The sequence below is a fragment of the Tetrao urogallus genome, assembly GCF_951394365.1.
Source record: "Tetrao urogallus genome assembly, chromosome: 6".
NCBI classification, from domain to species: Eukaryota; Metazoa; Chordata; class Aves; order Galliformes; family Phasianidae; genus Tetrao; species Tetrao urogallus.
In genome coordinates, this window is record NC_136819.1 from 3,935,208 (window position 1) to 3,957,409 (window position 22,202).

At 38.5% G+C, this 22,202-nt stretch overlaps 1 protein-coding gene across 1 annotated transcript in view; it reads left to right on the forward strand.

Moving 5' to 3' along the window:
• Positions 1-22,202, forward strand: part of NELL1 (neural EGFL like 1) — a gene marked incomplete at both ends in the record, with an annotated part of 285,943 nt that overhangs the window by 132,162 nt on the left and 131,579 nt on the right. The window contains one exon of the mRNA XM_079537825.1: positions 14,475-14,600. Within this exon, the coding sequence (XP_079393951.1) occupies positions 14,475-14,600 (126 nt within the window). The remainder of the gene's footprint in view (positions 1-14,474; positions 14,601-22,202) is intronic.

A 22,202-nucleotide genomic window follows, 5' to 3' on the forward strand; every position in this document is an offset into this window, starting at 1 on the left:
TTATCATAATTCTTGCAGGGGGAGCATAAAAATAATTGAATTTGCCTTTCCATCTTTAATGGGTCTCAGATTCTTTGTTTTTAAGTCATACAGTTCCTTACATTACTTTTTCAAGTTTGAAGGAGATAAAATTCTTACTGTAAAATATGTAAAAGAAGAAAGTTCGCTTAGAAGCACTACTTGCAGTAGTGCTTTTACTACTACAGAAATCCCATTGAGCCAGAAATACAAGGAATGTGAATTAAGATAAATTCAGTTTTTTTAGCCTGACTGTGGCCTCCTTGGTATACCTAACAGTAGCACTTTGATATAGTGAATCTCTAGCCAGTACCATGCTTTGTCTTGGATATATGTAGGATTAAAGACACAGAACTGCTGCTACCTCGGAGTTGGATCATGACTCCACGAGCTGGAAGTAGATATAGTTGAAACAAGCCCAGGAATGTGCCACAATTACACTTTTTCCCCTTGATGGTGTCTTTTAAAGACACAATTGTAAACGAATCTTCTATGTATTCTGTTTTATACCAATAATCAGAGATACAATTATAGTTTCCAGATAGGTAAGCAACACTTACAAATCTGATTTGCCATTACTATGGAGCCGTGTAGTTAATCATAGTGATTATTTTCTAATAGTCTAATCAGTTTTGTGTGGAACACCACAAGAGTAGAAGGAGTTTGGAGTTTTCTAAAGGATTGCATTGATCCAAGATTGCACAGAGGCTAGGTTGTGTTATGAGAGAAAAAAATGTGAGAGAATTGCTCATTATTCAAGGACATCTTGTACAAGAACTGTCTTGTAGGAGACAGTGAAATAAAGGCCACATATTCACAGAGGATAAGGACTGAAAACTGCAGGAGAGAAGATGAACCATAGCTATGTGCAGTAAAAATAGCCTGGAAAAGGAAGTCAGATTGAATGGAGTTAAATACAGATCTGGTGCTAATTTAGCATCTGGATCACTATATATTCAAAGAGGAAGAAGTAAAGGTTGATGTGAGGAGGTATTTACAGCCTTTCCTTTCCATTTATACTAATACTTATTTTTCATGTGTGCTTTCCTGAAAATGCTGCAGAAAGCCATGTGGTCTAAGTGATGATGACATCACTTCTGACTCTTTCTCAATCCAAGAGTTCTTTTCCTCCTTGAAACAGGAATTAGAGTGGCTCATTCTGCTGAGAAAGCTTTGACTTGTGAAAATGGAATGCTTTATGTTCATCTTCTTTATACGTCCCTTTCAGCCTTGTTTTATAGCCCATCACCAGAAACTGTAGTCTTTCCCCTTTGCCTTCATGGAAGCCACTCTGTACAGCTCTGCTGGGCTGTGTGGAGGGTTTGTCCTCTCCTCTTGTGCTTGCCTTTCTGCTTGGTTTTTGCCAGATGCTTTTGAATTAGCTGTGAGTCCATTTAGCCTTTCACTGAAAGCCCATTGCAAGTACAGGTTCTTGTATAAACAGAGTGCAGCATTTGAAATCAGTAATGGTTATTCAACTCTTTTCTCATGCAGTGTGATATCTTTGTAGATTAAAGCTTTTTGACAGTTTTTATGCTGCAGCAATAGCTGCACAAAAACAGGAAAGAAGCAGTTTAGGCATGCAGTGGATACACAGGACAGTGACAAGTGAACAGAGCACATGTTAGTGATGCAGCATACGTTAATGCAGGTACTTGCTAAGGTAAGAAGTGATTTGTTTGAAGAAACTTTTGTCAATTTGTGGTAATTTGCAGCTGCCATGCCCAGTAAAGGACTAAGTCCTACCAGTTGCAGCTCACTTCTCTGCTCTTGGCAGCTGCAAACTGGTATTTCCCATATGTAACTTATTTCCTATACATATAGGAAATACCATATAGGCATGTTGATTTTCATTGACATAGGGTTTGTATTATCAGTTTTTCTTCAATAAAAATCAGGAAATTATGTTATGAAAACCAGTCTCAGAGATGCTTCAAAGTACAGTCTTTGTAATCTTGTGAATTCTACTGGAACACCTCCACTTTGACAGTCATCACCACTCTGGTGATGTCTCTAGCAACAGCTAGCAGTATGTTTTCATAAGCAGACACCACTGTCTGGCAGTACTATCTGGATGACTTCATGCTGTTTGTTTCAATGTGGCAAGGCTACATTGCTGTTAATAAAATGCCGTGGTTTTATTATTTTTGTTATCAGTATTCCACGTAACAACATCTTGTAAAGCATGGGTAATTAAAGAGTTCATACTCCAGTTCTGTGGACGCTTCTCTCTAGACCGGGTTGCCCAAATCCTCACCCAGCCTGGCCTTGAATGCCTCCAGGGAGGGAGCAACCACAACTTCTCTGGCAACCTGTTCCAGAGTCTCACCAACCCCACAGTAAAGAATTTCTTCCTAGTATCTAGTCTAAATCTATGCTCTCGAGTTTAGAGGTATTTCCTCTTGTCCTGTTGCTACATGCCCTTCTAAAAAGTCCCTCCCCAGCTTTTCTGTAGGCCACCTTCAAGTACTGGAAAACCACTCTAAGGTCCCTGTAGAGCCTTCTCTTCTTCAGGCTAAAGAGCCCCAGCTGTCTCAGTCTGTCCTCGTGATGGAGGTGCTCCAGTGCTTTGATCATCTTCCTGGCCCTTCTCTGGACCTGCTCCAATAACTCCATGTCTTTCTTGTGCTGGAAGCTTCAGAACTGGGCACAGTGCCCCAGGTAGGACCTCATGAGAGCAGACTAGAGGGGAAGAATCACCTCCTTCAACCTGCTGGTCACACTTCTTTTGATGCAACCCAGGATGCTATTGGCCTTGTGGGCTGCAAGCACACACTGCTGACTTGTGTTGAGTCTTTTCATCAACCAACACTCCCAAATCTTTCTCCTCAGGGCCGCTCTCAAGCCATTGTCCAACCAACCTGTGTCTGTGCTTGGGATTGTCCCGACTCAGGTACAGGACCTTGCACTTAGCCTTGTTGAACCTCATGAGGTTGGCATGGCCCACCTCTCAAGCCTGTTCAGGTCTCTCTGGGTAGACAGCATCCCTTCCCTCTAGGGTGTCTACGACACCACTCAGCTTGCTGCACAACCACATCTGCACAGTTGCTGCAGGTACGTTCCCACTGTTCATGTCACCTGTTAAGATGTTATTTAACACCAGTCCTAGCCCTGATCCCTGAATCTCTTGTCACTGGTCTCCACTCAGACGTCGAGCCATTGACTGCAACTCTGAGTGCAACCGTCTAGCCATTTCCTTAACCGGTGAGTGGTCCGTCCATCAAATCCATTTTTCTCTAATTTGACAACCAGGATGTTGTGCACGACAGTGTCAAATACCAGGTGGATGATGTCAAATGGTCTTCCTTTATTCACTGTTGCTGTAACTGTGTCATAAAAAGCCACCAAGTTGTCAGGTGTGGTTTGCCTTTGGTGAAGCCATGTTGGAAAGTCATGCCTGACAAGCTTGGTGGTAAATCAACTTATAGTTTATTTGCAACTAATGCAGAATCGACGATGAAATCAAGTTAGAATTTTTGTTTTTAATAGAGATGATGTAAGTATATTACACATGCACATAACAAGCGACTCCTTGTGGTAGTGGATACAGTCATTCATTGCAGTTTTAAATGAAAGAGTAATGAAGCATGCCCCAATTTCATATTTCTTAACTGCAGCTAAACTTTGACTACATTATCAAAGGGGAAAGCACTAAATCACCATTTCAACTTCATAGCCAGAAGCGAAGCAATTAAAATAAAATGTAGTACTAAACTTTGAGGCGGGAATTAGGGTTGCAGGTGAAGGATATTTTTATCATCAACTGTTGGATAGATTTTTTTTTTTCCCTTTTATTGCTCTTCTTGTTTAGCTCACCTCAGGTTATGCCTAAGGAATGCAGTATTTTTGCAATTGCCAAAGCAGAAATGCCTCTTTCAGTAACTTGTGCTTTAAATCACTCCATTATCATATTTGCTATGATGAGAAATACGTATTGCATTTTTCGGTTATGTCAATTAAGTTTATAAGAAAAAAATAGCTTATATTACCTAAAATTAAGGTTTATTCTTCTGCTGATGTCTGCTTGCTTATTTATTTTCACATTATAAATTAAATTTTGAAAAGCATATATAAATTAAATTTTGAAAAGCATATAAGATTAAGGCTAGATTGTGTAACGAGGGCATAGAACAAAGAACATCATTTAGCATGGCTTACAGGAATACTTAGGAAAAAAACTGTTCTGTGGCTGTCTACAGCTTTCTTACCTGCACAAGACATTTGGCTCTAACTTTTGTGGAACCTAGTTAAGGTGAAATAGTCTTTAACCATGAAAGTAAAATCAGTAAACTGTCTGTCATGTAAAATTACTTGGTTTAGCTTCTGCACCATTGAATTACCTTAGTTGCCAACTTTAAAAACAGTGATAAGTTAAATATTTCCTTTCTGAAGAGTTGGGCGGAGGAAAAAAGGGTTGATGGAAAATAATGGATTGCAAAGATATTTAGAGAACATTTAGGAAAGTACAAATAGTGTTGTGAAGGCCATGAATAGAGAAGATACAGCAACATGTGTATCTACCTACATTTTTCTATTACCTGCATGCTGCTTTGCATTGCAGAGATGATTGTTGAGTGAGCAAATTAGTGTGAAAATTGCCAAGTGTTAATTATGTATAAATTTTGCTGTAAACATACCACAAGTCTCATTTATTACAACATTATCTATTAAAAGTCATTATAGAATGCAGGAGCAATTTTCTAGGGACTTTAGATATTTTTAGGCATGGCAAAAAAGCACAAAAATCATCACAGTTTTCATCAGCGTTTAATTTTTCAGTGAGATACAGTGTCCTTCAAAATGCCACAGTAAAAGGTTGCTCTGGGCACAGGGATTCTGCATCAATTCTGTGGGCAGCCTTCTCCAATTTATCATTCAAAGATAACATCTTTGTGGATTAGAAAGAATAAGCCAGTCAATGTTGCAGGACATGGATAGGAGGAGACAAACTGGGTAAGAGTATTAGGGGTAAAAATAGAGCAGTGAAGCAAAAATAGTGGACAGTGGTATGAGAGAAGTGCTGATGGGAGCAGGTATTTACTGTAATTGCTCTCAGTACAGCAGTGTGGGGAACGGATTGTTCATTTTGATGGTAGTAATCCGTTGTTCACTCTTAGCCATTAGTAAAATAGAACAGAAGGGATTGAGAAGGCAAAGTATTAGGTAAATGAAAAAGGGTAGAATTATTTCAATAAATCTTATTGTTTGGCTGGTGTGATTGAATGGAAGATTACAGTAAAACAATGTTTTTTTCCTCTCCCGTTCCCAGTATAGCTTCTACTAGTATTGATGGGCACGTTTGGGAAGATTTAAGGCATAACAATAAATAAGGAGAGGCATATATAACAGAAATCTGATATTGCTTTTCCAAAAGCAGTACTTAATTTATCAGTGTGTACTGAGATCCAAAGGAGTTTCTTTTGTAGGTGAAATCAATGCTAAAGCAAACAGGACTTGGAGAGTCTATTTAATCATTACATCTATTTAATCAGTAAATCAGAGGCAATTTTTCAAGGGAACTGAGCTATTTTTGTAAAAACAGTGTGGTTATATTGCTTTGTTTTCTAATGTGTTGTAATAAATTTGGGAGCAGTAGTAGCATAACCTTTTGTAGCACAACCTTTTATTTGACATAGACTTCTGTAATGGTAACTCTTACAGCCAAGCATGCAATAGTTAGATTTAGAATGAAATCTTGTGCATTAAGAACCTTTTGAAGAAGAAAAATGAGTAGAAGATTGGTACTAAATACTGAGGGAGAATAGTCTAGTTAGATTTATTACTTACAACTCTTATTTCTTTTGACCCTGCAGTAGTTTGTTGAAGCTTCTGTCATGAGTTCTAGCCCTGGAAAGCAATTAACTCCATGTCCCAAACAGGCAAATTGTACTGCACTGATGAGTACCATTTATGTAAGTGAGTAGACTTTGCAGACTATTTATGTGTTTATCTGCATAGGCTCATTAGAGATTCATGGTGCAGATCAGATCTTTGTTGTCATACTTAGGGTTTTAGGAATAGAGTAATGAAGAACAATAGCAAACTGTTGATTCTAAACTGGAGAGCTTGCAATTGACCAGAACTGTGCCATGCTGATGGATTGTGCCAATACAGCTATAACCTTCAGGTAGGATTATGGAATCAATTTTGGTGGCAGGAATTCCGCGTGTGTGCCTTGTGATGAACCTTGCTTTTTTCACCATCTTGTCCTCAACAGCTAGGAGATAGCCTAAACATTTCCCACTTGATAGAAGGATATGTAGAAGGCCTAGGGAGGAATAGCATCTCTTTTGTTGTTTTTAATCTTTTGTTGCCTGCTGCAAGATGGAAAAGCAAGTAGCTTTTCGTGTTTGGTGCACTTTTTCATTTCTAGTGAGCTACCAAACATTACTGTGTGCAGGTTGAGCAATATTTTCTTTATTGGGTTATGCGTCACTATATCCATACAGTCGTTCACAGCACTAACAAGGATGAACCCTGGGTTATCCCAACATCTGACTTATCACATGTGTAGGAATTACTTATTCCTGTGCTAGCATTTGCAGTGAAGCTTAAGAAAACTTCTGTTCTGAAAGGTACAAGTATAATTATGTCCTAACTTAGTGTGAGTGATGAATGAATGAATTTTTAACATGAACTACAGAACATACCCTCTCTTTAAAAAGAACAGGAAGCAGTTTCTCAAGTGAAAGAACAAACTGACACCATCATGGGATTTACCACATGATTACAGCCACATGAGTTTACATAACATTTCGTATTTTTATAACAAAGGAGTTCAAAATGCATCATACTTGAATTGCATCCTTTTTTGAGTTTCTTTTACCTTTCCCTGAATTTAACCCCTACCTGTTTCAGTATCCTTGGTAATGCTGTTTCAAGGAGATTACTTTGACTGTTGGTAGAGGTAATGTTTCATTCATAGTCCTGTGCTTGAGCAATACAGAGTTTTCTGTATACTGTGAAATTCCATGCTGACTCTTCACCAAAGGGTGGACAGCTTCTGGTTTAGCTTTGTACCTGCAGAATTCTGAGAGCAAACTACTCCTGTGGGGCTGGTGAGTTGTAATTAATTAATTGTATTTGATTAACCATTTTAGTTGTCTCATTGTAGCCAGAAGCAGTGACATTAACACTCTTTATCTTCGGAATTCTTGAGAAGATGTAAGTGTTCTCTGCTTTTTCTCCTGATAGAGACCAGGTCATTTCCCTGAAATAGAGGATTTTTTCTTAAAGAATCTGTTGGTGTTCCTGAGTTTGTTTAAAACACCTTTGGGTGATCATAAACCTTTCAGTTTGCCATAATGTCAGTGAGAGGACATTATGAACGTTCTGCAGAATCCACAAATTCCTTAAGGCAGAGTTTCCCTCAAAGACATTGATCCACTCTGATAGAATCCAAGAGGTCAGGAAGTGGCTGGAAAGGCACTCACTAACTTAGGTAAAAGTTATGAATCCTCCTGGCCTGCCAATTCTTAACTGAAAAGCTGCATGCCTGCTACGTTCCAGTTAGTGGAAGAGCTACAGACCTGTTCAGGCACACCACTACGTAGTCTATTGTGTTGCCTTGCAGTCTAAGTGCAACTATCGGTATATTTTCAGGGATGAATTAGAAAGCAAAAAAAAAAAAAAAAAAAGTATTTATAATCCTTGGTCAAGCTCTCTGGATTTCAAAACATCAGGGTGACTGCTGTTATACAGGAAGAATCTTGACTTGTATTTGCTATTTTCTTTGGCACGTTTGAACAAATGAGTGAGATGCTGCTGTTGGCCGAAACCTGTTTCCCCAAATGTTCCATTCTGCTTTTTGTGATTATTTTTAACCTGTGTTCTCTAAGCTGTATTATCATATGTGAATTCAGGGTGCACGTTGTTAAAAATAACTCATTTTCAACTGTCAGAGATGCCTTCTGAATTAGTTATCAACTATATATCCCTAAAAGCTATATAATTTTTTTACACATAACATAAGGCAGTGAACATTTCCATTAATGTCTTTATCAGATGAATGAAATTGTTCATTTAGAGTTTAAGGAAACAGTTTCTTTCTGTTAAAAACAACAGATAACTTGTATTTTTTTTCAACATTAACGCAACAAGAACAGCTTCCTAATTTAAATGATCTTTTATTGAAACCTCAGTCTAATAGAAACTTTAGTTTTTATCCTAGGAAATCTTAAGGCTCTTGGGAGGTCAACCTCCCTGAGCAGCCGCACAGACAGTTAATAATGCACTGCAAATTGTCAGCATAATGGTGGAAAGCACACGGGAACAGTGGAGTTCTGTTTTAAGGTTGGCTGAGAGAGGAGTACAATTCAGCAGAATCATAAAAGGAAAATCTTCTGACTAGACAGATAGTTAGGCACAAGATAGTCTGGATAACAAGCTTTAAAGAGTCCAGCACAGTCTTAGGGTTGTGGTATTTTGAGGACTGATAGGAAAAATTAATGTAGCAGAAATGTCCTGTCTGCAAAAGTGTTTTTGATCATTTTTAGTGAAGGTTCAGTCTATGAAAAGCTCTGTTTTTTGATTCGTTTTTAAGGCCTAATAATAATAATAAAATGTAGTACAATGCAACGAGAGTAACGTTTTGTGTATTGGTGTAATTGTTACCAAAGATGGTAAAGGCATTTACTAATGTAGCTGAGATACAGGTAGACAAGAAGTGCTCCCTATGAATGACTAGTTACATTCCAGAGTGTGTTTGATAGAAGAATTTAAGCCTAAAAGCACTGAAATGAAGAGGCAGGGTGGGAGATGGATGTACTTGAATATCTTTTTATCCTTCTCAGTAACGTTACATCAGTTCAGGCATTAGCTGCTCTGCTCTGGGAAGTGTCCCTGTTCAAGTGTGATTTGCATGTGTATTTCAATGCTTATTTGTGTATTTAACCTGATAGTTATACAGTTATAATCCCTAGAGGGGCAATTAAATTGATAAAGAGCAGGTATGGAATACTGATACTCTTGTCCTGATCGTAAACTGTATGTATATCAGCATAAAGCACTTTTACACTGTGCCTGAAGGAAGAGGTGGCATCATTTTAATGAAGCTCTCAAATTGATAGTACTTTCTGATGTTGTATTGGTAGTTATTATACTGCTTATGGATTCCCAGGTGATGCTACACCAGCCTTAGTTTATGAAGGCCTTTTAGCTAGCTTAGTTAAAATGTCAGGGTAATGCTTCTCAGCCTTGTTGAAAGGGATTTCTTCCTTTGGCTTATCTGCTTTTGTCTGGGGTTGTTGACCTCTGACTGGTCAGCAGCACTGTCCCTCCAAGTCAGGAATGATGAGGATTGCCTGTGATTGTAGTGCTGCTGTGCCAGGAGATGAATTGCCATCAAGGAGTCCAGGTTTGTAAGCAGTTTTAAGATCAGCTTAAACATTTGCAGCCAGGAACTAGTCTTTTCCCATTTGGCCAACTGAGAGAAGCTGAGCTGTCATCTCACAGGAACTGCTGACTACTGCTCTCTCATGCTTTATGGCTCTTTGAAAGCTTTTTGCTGAGGGTTGCATTGCACAGCTTGAGAAACCAACCTTGTGCTCAAGGTAAAAATCAGGTATGGTGTATGTTAGGTGTATGCAAATAAGGAGAGGGAATAGGAGGGGGAAATAAAGATAAGAAAAGCTGAAATCAAGTGGGTCTGGCCGCGGAAAGGAGATAAGAGACAGAGAGGTCAGGATCGGGAGAATTTGAAGAACAAAAAGTAAATAAAATGAACAAGGATCTGCTAAGTCAGTGGAGTGAAAACAGCATGTGTTTGTTTTTGCATAAGCATAGGGTAACTGAAATTTTAAGTACTCTCTTCTGCTCCACTGCTGTTGTGTTCAGCTATTTTGAAAACTTTGTCTTGACTCCATCAGCTTGTGAATTTATTTTAGGATTTGGTACCATCTGAACAACAACGCATGTTGTCTCTACATTAAAAAAAAAATATCCAGATTATTTAGACTGGAATTTAATACAACTCAAATCATGGGATAACAGTAACAAATAGTAACTAATAATAAAAAAGGGACAGGGTTGGGAGAACTTAACCAACGCTCTCCCATCATTACTAATGTTTTCTAATGAGAAATCATGAAGTAGAGATTGGAGCTTTCTGCAAAGCTGTCTCTTCCTGTCTTTTGTTTTCTGTCTATGCTTTTCTACAGAGTACTTGAAAAATTAGAATTAAGTTTGGGAAAAATGGCTCCCCAACGAGAAAGCAGGTAACTGTGAGAGGCTTGCAACTGAAGTGGTTGATTTGGGATACTTACTGCCATGGTTTTATGGTTTTTGCTTATTGGTATTCCACATTATAACATCATGTAGTACACTGGGGGTTAAAGAGTTAATGCTCCAGTTCCAGGTACCTGTCCCAGAAGAGAAGAAGAACTAGGTCTCCCAGAGGACTGTTTGCAGTTCTGCTACTTTTCCATTCTGATAGAAAAGATAAAAAGCGTGCAGATCACTTTCCTTCCCTTTTTTCGATCATCTGGCTCGTCTCGTGTTGTGGATTCATCACAGCATTAGAGTAAGGCCTTGGGCTTTCAGACACTCTCACTTTATTTGATTTATTAGCTTCAGTTCTAATTATATTGCATTATAATGTGTTATCTTGCATTCCAGTATCTTAATTAGTAAATTAGTTTGTTTCTCCTCAGATCATTGCAGCTGTTTTGTTCTTTTAGGCCCATCTCTCTACCCTTTTCCCCTTTTTCCCTTTCCAGGGGTACGGGTCCATGGATGTCCCTGCCCTGCTAGTCACAAACCAGGCCGAAGCAGCCTGTAAACCATTGACACTTAAGCATCATCTGTTAGTAGTCTGGAAGACTGTTCCAGTTTGTTTCCATTTGAGTGTTATCGTCTTCCATTACAGAAACTATGAAGCTCCAATGTCACAAAGTTGGTGCTGGAACAGCTGCCCAGAGAGGTTGTGGATGCCCCATCCCTAGAGATGTTCAAGGCCAAGTTGGATGGGGCATGGGCAACCTGGACTGGTATTAAATGTGGAGGTTGGTGGCCCTGCATGTGGCAGGGTGCTTGGAGATTCATGATCCTTGAGGTCCCTTCCAACCTTGGCCATTCTGTGATTCTGTGGAGTTATCTAGATCAACCTGTGCCTGTGACAGGGGGACAGTAGACCTGTGGGTTTAAGCAATTTATAGAGTTTTTAAAGTACGTTTGTAGATGAGAAAATCTTGAACAGTTGTTAGGTTTGGTAATTTTCCCTGCTTTATGTTATATACTAGGATGTCTTTACAACCAAAATGTTCATTTTTCCCGTTTACGTGTTTTTGATGCAGCAAGGATGGAGTTTCTTTCTTTCTTTCTCCTGTACAGAGTGGACACACACCAAATGTTTTTAATTGGAATTTGCAGTTTAATAAGCCAGTTATTTTAAATTCATTAGTCAAAAGTGTTTATATTAATTTAGTTAGATTTCATATGGAAATGAAATTGTTTCCTTTATAGCATCAATTTTTTTTTTGCCTCGGATATGTGGGAATGGCAGTACCATTGCATACCAAAGCATAATACAACTTATGTGTCTTCCACCGTGCTTTGTTTCAGTTGGTATGAGATGAGTGCCTCTGGTGCAACAAAATGCATACCAGGTGCTAAGCATCTCTGTCCCTTGAGGTGCTTTTCCTGTGCGTTGTTCCGGTGTACTCACAGTGTTGCTGGGTGTATTGGTACTGATAATAGAAGGTAACACACGTATATTTCCCTTTAAGTTAATGAACACTATTTAGAACTGTAAGGAGTAATGCTGATACCTGATTAACTGTAGAGTAGGTGAGTACTGCAATAGTGGGAGCTCTGTGCAATGAACCTTATTTCAGTAACTGTTAAGGAAGCTTGAAGTCAGCAGAGTAGCACTCACCAAACCTACCACCCTGTAACGCAGCCGTTCTAACGGAGGAACTGAAGCCCAAATAAATGCCTTTGCTGTTGCAAAGAAGATAGAAGCTGGTGATATGTGAATCGTTATGGCATGTCAAGTCTCATTTTGAAGACCGTAAGTTTACCTTTTTAGAAGAAAAACAAACTACTTCAGCAGTCTGGAGAGTAACATTAATAATGTATTTTTATCACCTCAAAAGACCACTAGAAGATGAGCTCCAATATTTCAAATGCAACAAGCGATCTATACGCATGAATCACAATTTGTGTTCTATTACAGCCGAGCTGATATATACCACTGTGTGCTTTATGGATTTTATTCTAACAATATTAAGTAAAAACCCAAAGCTTTTTTGTGATGAATGCCTAACCTTTTACAGGAATTTGTAAAAGCATGGCCCAAAGCAACAGCTTCAGCCTTGCCCTACAGGCTTTAATGAGAAAAAACCTGCAGTGGTACTTACCTTTCAATTTTACCCTTTGTAAAGGAAGCATCAGCTGAAGGTGAATGCTGCTAAGGTAGAAGAAAATGTGAAATACTGAAAGACTAGTTGGAAAATGCACAGAAAAACATTTAGAAAAGAGTTAAATAAATGAGCAAATTTTGAAGAGAAGGATCTCTTGCTCCTTCTGCTTCCTTGTTAGGCCCAGTTGTTCCTGGACTCAAGGACTTCTGCAACCCAGTGTAGGTTGTTCTCACTTGCCTTATTTGTAGTCAGATTGTTGATTCAAGATCCTCATCTCTTTGTGAGAAATCCTCACGCGGTAACATTTTTGTATAGGTTGTGGATTTTCTTTTAATACCTGTGAATTCTCATACTTTGTGTTACAGTAATGTGGGTCATGCTTGCAGTGAGTCCGAGTTCAATTTCCTTCACCTTTGCAAGTTATAATCCTCTTACTTCTCTCAGAGGAAGAAAGAGGAGGATTGTTGTCCAGTGAATTCAGTGAAAAAACTTGATAGCAATACCTCAGGTTAATTTTCAAGTGCATTTGTTGCTGTTAAGATGTTATAGCTTTCTTTTCACGTATCTTTTTGTTCCTCTCCTCCCTTGCATAAAAGCAAGATTATTAGATATGCAAGAACAAAACTCCTCAAAGCTATATTCCAAAAGTCTATTACAAAGAGTCTGCAAGCAGAACAGTGTGAACACACATCAACACCTGAGTGTTTCCCAAGTGGCTGTAGCACTCAGTGTGATAACAAGACGTGGGGGCATTTTTCTTGGCTTTTATCCTTTGTGTGTTGATGCTTCTGACTTCTTAAAAATCATTTAATCCAGTAGTATTGCATCAGGAACAACAGAAATGCAGGAGCAAGATAGTTCAAGGTGTTTGCAGTGGTATATGAAGACTTTTGTCTTTGGTCTGTCGTTTCTGCTTCCGCCCAAGTAAGAGTCAAAGATCACTACCAACTGACAGCTGTTGTTGACCATGGTGATTTAGCTCACAGTTCTTACTGAATAGATGTCTGTGATACAGAAAGTATAAGCAGAGCTGGTGCGTGTTTCGTTTTCAGGGGCTAAAAATGTGGTTGCATTTCAATTGCAGTTACCGCTGCTTAGGGTTGTTAAATGGGATACCTGAATTGCAACTACAAGCTTGATGTTTGCACAGTTAATGACCACCCTCCTTCTAGCATTAAATGTGGAAGTAGCGTGTGTTTCCCTTGTGTCTCCATGAGGATGTTGTGGTGAGGAAGGTGAGAGGCTGTAGTTTGGTCTGTGTGTGACTACGCAGAGGAATGTATTAGGAGAGCTCTGTGTGGTAATGAACTCCTCTAAGCCTCACCAGCTAAGGAGGCTCTTTAGCTGTGTTGTCAGTTATTATACTGTTGTCACACTCTTTCTTGAGTGTGAGCGATCAGTAACAGTGAGAAAGTAACGGGGGAAAAATAAGTCTGTTTCTTTTTCTTTTGCGTGAACATATGTAATACTAGAATTAATCTTTTGAAAGCCATGAATTACTTGGAGTAAAATCAGTGCTACTAAGCAGAAAATTTATCCTGCTGAGAAAAAATAAAAGAATTCTTCAGTGTAATATCTGGTTTGGTGGGAAAAGAAGGGGGAAGATTTTACAGCATCACTATGGTGTATTTAGACAGGCTAGTAAATGATAGGTTTGATTTGCTGTTGTGAAAATAATAATTTTGAATTTTGGATTTACAATAGGGATTGCTCAAGCAAACAGAAATACAAGGCAAAGTTTCTACCGCTCTCAAATAATCTTGTTGCGTATTTATGGTTCTGTGTTGTGCTTTTAAATTTGCATCAATTTGTTTTTAAAATTGTAAATAGTAATAATAATAAAAAGAAAGTTGCTTTTCCAATTAGAATAATAATATTTATTATTGTAATTAAATTTTGGTGAAGAACAGTAGAAGGAACTCGGCACTTAGATGCAGGAATTTTAGCTTTATTTTAAGGAATATTTTTCAACTAAACTTACTTTGTTCTTTACTGCTGGAGTTAAATCAGTTTGCCTTTGGAGTCGTAAGTGAAATTTATTTCCTCTTATTAACTTAACTGAGCTTGACTGTGGCTTTCCCTGTTTTCTCACTGCAGATATTGATGAGTGTGCTGCCAAGATGCATTACTGCCATGCTAACACTGTGTGTGTTAACTTGCCTGGATCCTATCGTTGTGACTGTGTCACGGGATATGTCCGAGTGGATGATTTCTCGTGTACAGGTGAGCTCTTACGTATGTATCAGTGGTGTTATTCTCTGTATGCTGTGTATAGTAATCACTTTCTATTTAGTCTCTGGTCCTTACCAAAAGCTGTATTCTGGTTGGCCCTCTTCACAGCTAAGGTAGAAGTGGTGCGAGGTTCATTTCCTCCATGTGTTGCCCCTTGGGATTAACTGACAAGTGACTCAGGAAGTTCTGCAATAGGTGCAACTGAGTGTTCTTCTATCCAGGACGCGGTCCCTTCGTGTCCTACCCTTGTGTCTGAGGTGGATAGCTGCAGGTCAGATCCTGTCAGGTTCCCAGCATTGATGTGCTGATTACCTCAATCCATAGCTCCGTTCCTGTTTCTTCATGGGAGAATAACTTGTCCAAACCATTGGACTTGCTTAATTTTTTAGCAAGGACATGAAAAGGATTAGTGTGTGTAGTGAGAAGTAATGTTACATTAGCTGTAGTTTGAACTGGGCAGTGTGAATTGAAACAAAAAATTATTCAGGAGGAAAAGTTTTATGGTTGAAGCTGAAATAAATATGTAAGGGCACAACTGATATTGTATTGTTGGCATGAATATAGTTAATATTGAGAAATAATACATTCAGGGCAGTGGCACCTTCTTTAGAAGAGAGATGGAGCAGTGTGGTCCTTTCTGTGACAATGATAAATCCAATAATACCTTTTTTTAATATTAGCAAAATGAGTTGGAGTTATTTGGATCTCATTTCCAGCTGCAAGGTCTTCAGGAACTTTCACTGGCAATTTTTAAGAAAAATTGAGGAACTACTGAAATGCTTTGGCTGACTGTACCTAACTGGATAGCATCTTTCAACCACAATCCTCAAAAAAAAAAAGGCTGATTGTGGGATTATTTTGGTGGTGCACCTGCCTGGCAAAGAATGAAAATATCAAACAGATTTACTGAAATGGAAATAAGGAAACTTGACACAATATCAGATTTAGAATTGCACTGGGTGAGCTATTCATTCAAGTGAAAAGATGGCATAGGGCTATTCAATATGAGAATGATTTCCAGCCTGGAATAATTACATTGTAATGCATATGTATTGCAAGTCCTCTTTAGGGAAGGTTACAGGACTTGTAGACTTCTGTGATGACAGCATGTTTTGTAGCTATGCTTACCTAGTATAAAAAACTTCAGGAAGTTCCTGTTCACCTCTTGAGTAATTCTGATACTAAATAGCTGTATGTTTCTTGTTGGGAGTTTTTCTTGATCTTTAATATGCCAGGAGAGCTTCAGAACTTTAAATTTTGCTCTTAGTGTGTGTGTGTCATGTGAGGTAGTGACTTTCACAGTGAGGGGAAGGTGTTTCTGATAGTTGACACTTGCTTTCTGTATATGTATTACTGATTTCCTAATGTTCCTTTCCTTCCATCAAGACAGTATCATTAAGCATGCAAATTATGTAGAAAGCAGGATACTTATGATTTACAACAAACCTGTGAAGAGTAGTAAGACCAGTTGCTTGACAGTAATTGGTGAGGAATTAAATGAATGTGCATACACAACAAAAATCCAGAACAGATGTAAGAAAGAAATAATGGAATGAATGAGGTAAATATTTCTCATAGCTTTTATTTTCTTGCTGAAGTGACTTCTCTTTTTTGACATCAGAGATAAAAAGCACAGCAAGTATGTAACATAATTAGGGAGAAGCTTGGTTCATTGCCTGTTGTACCTAGAAATAATAGTACGTTACAATAATAAATGTGATTTTAAATAAGTGCGCAATAGAAGAAAAATAAAACAACTGGAGAATACTTAACTAGATTCCCCTCATGCTGGCACCACTGTATAAGCAGGCACGAGCAAAACAGATTATTGCTATAATATAACTCCATTTTATTTTATTTTTCTCTTTATTCAAATTAAGCGAAAAATTACCTTGTTACTGAACGATGTATTTGGGGACAGTAATTCATTGAGGTGACTCTAATTCATCAACGTGTGCAGTGTCCTCTGTTGAGGCAGGGGCTGTTGAGAAAGGCTTGTATTGGTGGCCAGCCCCATGCTTGCTGGCCCCTGTGGACTGCTGGCTTGTCAAAAGTTGAATAGCAATGATACGTGGAAAACATTTATTTTGAGCTGAATGAAGTATTTCAATTCGATGTTGGGAGGTTTATCTTCTCAAAAAGAAATCAAGGGACTGTTGAAGTGCTAGGTCAGTTTGGACAGAGCGATGTTTAATTTGAATTGAGATGCTTAATTTGTCTGTTGTTGAATTTTAGGCATTCAGCTTCTTGTGTATTTTCTCATAGACCTTCATGTTTCTCACACAAATTTTTACTTTTGATGTCGATGAATTATTGGTTTTTTTCCCCCAACCATTTGTTGAATAATGTTTCTTAGCCCTGATAGTGAGAACTGTGGAGCAGGAATTTCTGTCTGATATCAGCAAACAGCTGCTGTATTGAAAGCTGTGCTGAGTGCATAGAAAATGTTGTTACAGAGACAAAGGTGTAACTAAAATAAATAATTTAAAAAAAATACTCAGAATGAATTTAGAATCGTGTTAAAATCTGAAATATGATTTAAAATGAGGTAATGAATATTTTTGTAAATAATTAATATTAGTGTCGCATAAGCAGAGGACCTGGTGAGCAGAGGTTCATCCCATGGCATTTTCTGATAGGATAGTCAGCCTAGCAATAGCTTTGACCTACATTCACCAGGGAAGATACATTAATAATGTTTTTGTGCTTTCCTGTTCCTAGAGCTTTGAGCTCTGAATGTTAATTAAGTTGTTCGGTGAAAGACAGTTTTATTAAGAAAGTCACCCTTGAATAGGGAACTTCTTTCAGTCTCTCCCAGTGACACTGACAGGTTGTTTATCTGTTCTCTGGTAAATCACGGTCTTGGTCTTTCTGAAAATGGCAGCAAGATTTGTTGCTCCAGATGCTCTCATTTACTAGAAACTACTGATTTAAAGCATTTTATTGACTACCTCGGGCTTATACCTTGCTTGCTTGTTGAAAAATAAGTTTTTTGGGTTGCTTTCTTCTTATGTAGCAGTTGGGGAGTTTGCATCAAATATGTGCTTTGTTTAATGTTATTTTGAAGTATTATAAATTCTGTATTAAGAATCTGATATTCTTGTTTTTGGTGGGCTGGATCAATTCTCTGCTGTGTTTTGGAACTGTGTGTGTAGGTCTGTTCTTCTGTAGTTTGAAACTACAGCCTATAGTTTCTTTGCCCCGCTGTCATTGAGTCAATCTAGCAAATGTGGTGTTATATTAATAAGCACTAAGCTGTCCACATTAAGTAGATATACTGTGCTAAAAAGAATGAGCAGATGTAGAGTTCTGTGAAATATACCTTCGAAAGGGAGGAAAAAAAACAGCACCAGCCCCATTCTCCTGCTCCCCTCTTCTGTCTAAGAAAGGTAACTCAATTATGGTTCGGGCAAAAATGGTTCAAATTGTTTGCTATCACTAAAATTGATGCTTTGAGAATTTTGTTGCTGGATTTTACCTGTCAGGTTCAAGATGGTGTATTTGACCCCATAATAATACTAATAATGCAGTGAGCTTCAGAATGGTGAAGTGGCAATCAGGGCAGGTTGCTGGCCTCTCATCCAGAACCGCTGCACATGTTTGAAAAAGGCCTGAATAGAAGCTGCTAGGCAGCAAGCTGATAATATGGTCATTGAATGGAAGTGCTCTTACTGCAATCCAGTCTACTGACCCTCCTTTCTACCTCTTTCTTTTTAGTGAGCTGAATTAGCATTCAAGCAAGAAACTTACTTGTGTATGTGTGTGGCACTTGGACTTTCCACACACTGCAAAGTCTTGCATGCTCTCAGAGGTCAATAAAATGTTACCACAGTTTGCATGATGGCCAGAACGGATTTGTCTGCTAGCTGAAAACCTGAAATCTGAGTCAGTAGGCAGACAAGATAGGTCTGTAGTGGAATAGTTTTCCGACTCGTTCAAAGGAAGCGCGTTCTTTAGATATCCTAAAGTATCCTACCTTGCACTAGATCATTTTTAAAGAAACATGAAAATAGAAATTGAATTTAGGTCATAATTATGTGTCACCATTTATAGATTAGATAGCGGATGTTTAGCATGGTTAGTATTAGTGGGCATAAGTACCTCAGTGAGATCTGAACTCTCCTGATTTTGACATTAATTCATAGATATAAAGTGCTCTGAAGCATTCCCTATTATCCTTCTATGATCTTGATTTTTGTGCTTCTCTGCTTATTGCAGCTTATCTTCAGGGCAGGATTTGGACACTTACAAATGCACTTGGAAATTGGTCTTAAGTCAGTATGAATGGTTGATGCTAGGGTTGCATTAACTCAGCAGGCATGAGAGACTGATTCCAGTCCTTTCTTTCCTGAGGTCGTTATGTGTTGATCACTATGAGGCCGGACAGGAATTATCTGCTAGAGTTAGGTAGTCTTTTACTCCAACTACAGTCAATAGCATCTCTGTTCCCAAACTGTGAAGGAAAACATTGTTTAGTTTCAAGTGCCTTGAAACAGAGAAACATTTGTTTGGAATCCCTCAGAGGGCTGTTGGCTGAGTTCAGCAGCAGGTAATCTATGCACCACTGAGTATTGTCTGCATCGGAGAACATTTCTTTGCCCTGCAGGACAAGTCAGCAGACAACTAGAAGAGTACTCGCTCAATCTAGCAAAACAAAAGGAGAGTGAATCCTTGTCAGATGACTGATATCTGCATGGGACTTGACGCAGAACTCATCAACTCCAAGGAGTTGAGCCTTCAGTTGCTTTCACTATGTCTTTGGAGAAGTTCTGTACAGAGAGAACTAGCGCACCAGTGCCATTTATAATGATTTATAACACTACTGTTATAACATATATAACGTACTATTATTTTTTTATAATAATAGTAAATGGAGTAATCTTTTTGTACTGTCAAAAAAAGCTATACTAACGTAAACAAGTTAGCTTTTTAGCACATCCCTAGAAGACTAGTAAGTATTTAATTGCTGTTTTGAAAAAGGAGAAGTTGAAGTACAGAGAAGTGGAGTTTCTTGCTCAAACTCGTGGTGAGACAGTTGGCAGCACTGAAGAGTCAAGGAAATGGTCTGAAATATTCTGTGTGAGGAAAAACATGGACTACAGCAAAAAAGTTTAACATTTCCACAGGAAACAATAGCAATTCATTGAAGCACAGCAAGCATAGGCCTTGAGTAACCACATGACCCTCATGTCATAAATCTTCTCCTTCCTCTTTCCATACAGTTCTATAACAGCTTTTGTTACTTTGGAGTTGAATTATTCCTCTGTCTTCTACTTTTTAAATGCCATGTTATATTCTGCTGTTTCCAACTTCACTTGCATTTACTGGATTTAACTCCAACATTTTAAAAACTCTTTCTTTTAAGATATGGTATTTGAGAACTGTGTATTACTTGCTCCTAAGTGCTTTCAATTGGAGGAAAAAATGTGGAAAAAGAAATGTAATACATACAGTGATTTAAATTCCTCTCTGGTAAATAGTTTATTAAAGATCTTTGTGCTTTCTGTGCTTGAGGTATGGACGTGTTTCTAATTTGTCCAGGACAGCTGGTAATCCTTTCAGGTCCTTTTGACATATCAATTTTCTGTAACTTTATTAATAGTAAAATTAATTAAACAACTGACTGCAAATTGTGCTGATAGTTATATTTCTTGGCTGAGACACAATTAGCATTTTTACATGACTTGTTAGGTGCAGCCATTTGTGCTATGCTATCACGTATCATCCCATTTTTTATTTTTATTTTTAATTTTCTCAGTCCTGACTCAGTCACTTGGGAAGGCTTGCTTAATGACTAACCTAGATCTCCGCAATTTAAGCCCATCACCTTTTGTCACGTTCTCAGTGAACACGGGACATTTTGACCCTTCTATTTGCAGGTCTGTTTGAGATTTAAAATCTCTTTTCGTGAATATGCTTTATTCTTCCTGCCTTTAAAGTCTATTTTTAGGTTAATGGCTGTACCAGAAGTGTCCCAAGGTGTTTTTTTTTGTTGTAACTTGATGTTTTCCCCTCAATGATCTGGGCCTGTGTCTCCCAGATTTGTGGTGTCTCGGAAGCTTTTTCACATCCTGCTGCAAGGTAGTTAATGTGTGTCGAGAAAGGAGCTCTGAAGCATGATCCCCAGGTAAAGGGTGCAGTGAGCATAGTAAATTAAGTGGCTGACACAACCTGGTAGGAATTACCTATTTTCCCTGCTATAACATTTTTTACATCCAATCTGCCTAAGCAGGTTGTTCAGGTAGAGAAAGAAGAAATTTCAGACGGATGACAAACGGCCAGATAGATTCTGTATAGTGTTTGCTTTTGCTGCATGTGCAGGTTCTGTAACTGGTCTGCTTGCAATAATGACCAGCATGGTTAGGAAAAAAAGGCTCAAATGCTCCTCTATTATGCTTATGTATATCTTGTGACGTGTGGCATCCACAGTCTGGCGTGACCAAAATGTGTATTTGTATGTATCTTTATCATGTGCATACGCATCTCTTACGAAGAAATTACATACAAGGGAAGAGGAGCCCAGAGGGGTGGATTTACAGGCATACCAAATTCTTACTGCTTTGATTCAAGAACTGACAAATAGGATCAGGGATGCCGCTGCTAGACCTTTGGAAAGGCCAGGGGCCAGCGACTTGCAGTCTATTACTTTGGATTGGACAGATGTGTGAGTTGAGGATTTCCTTGTGAAAGGCACTGTGCCATGGTAGATGAGACCAGTCTGCCAAAGAGCAGCTGGCATAGCTGTGAAATGTGTAGCACTCAGCTGATCCGCTGCTGGAACTTGTATTTGCTACTTGAATGTAAGATTTGCAGAATAAGGCTCTGAAACAAAGGAATTATATAAAGCTTATTAAGCTCAAAAGAATTTTTTTCATGAAGTTCGCGGTGCTTATGTCTGATATGCTTTTTCTTACAGTGAGAAGTATGCAAAAGCTTTTTGCAAGTCTTGGTGTTTCTTTTCAATCGGTGTGTATTTTATTCTCAAGGAAATAATATATTTGTTTCTTCCTTCACTATGATCTCATTTTTGTACCTGTGCTGAATATTTCATAGATGTGTGCGTATTGATTGGAGAAAGTTAATATTTTATTAACAGCTATTGATTTTTAAATATCAGTTAGTGTGTATAAGTGATCAAAGAATTGCCTTCTGAGCTACCTTAGGTCCTAAAGTTTTTTCCATATCTGGATTTAATGATGCCAATCTGGTATTTGTTTGAAGTGGCTGTGCTGTGTGTATGTGTGGATGATGAGAGAGAGTATCTCTTTCCTCTGAAGCGTGCAATGTGATCAGGCCTTATGGGTTGTTTTGTTCTAGTTTTGGAGCGTCTTTATGTTCTGTCCATCAACAGGAAGGTTGTACTATGCATAATATCTGGAGGTGAATGCCAGCGTGCTTGATAGCCCAGCTATACTAGCCTAATTTCTGAGTTGGTAAACATCACTGAATAAGCAAAAACCTGTCAGTGTTGCCTTACTGAAATGCTTGTGAAATAATTTTAAGGGGTTCGGAGGAACTGCCACTGGCAAGCAGACTTGGTCCTTTGGGAGTAGCACAGGGAAGGGGGGAGCAAGAGAGGTGCTTTGATCCCTC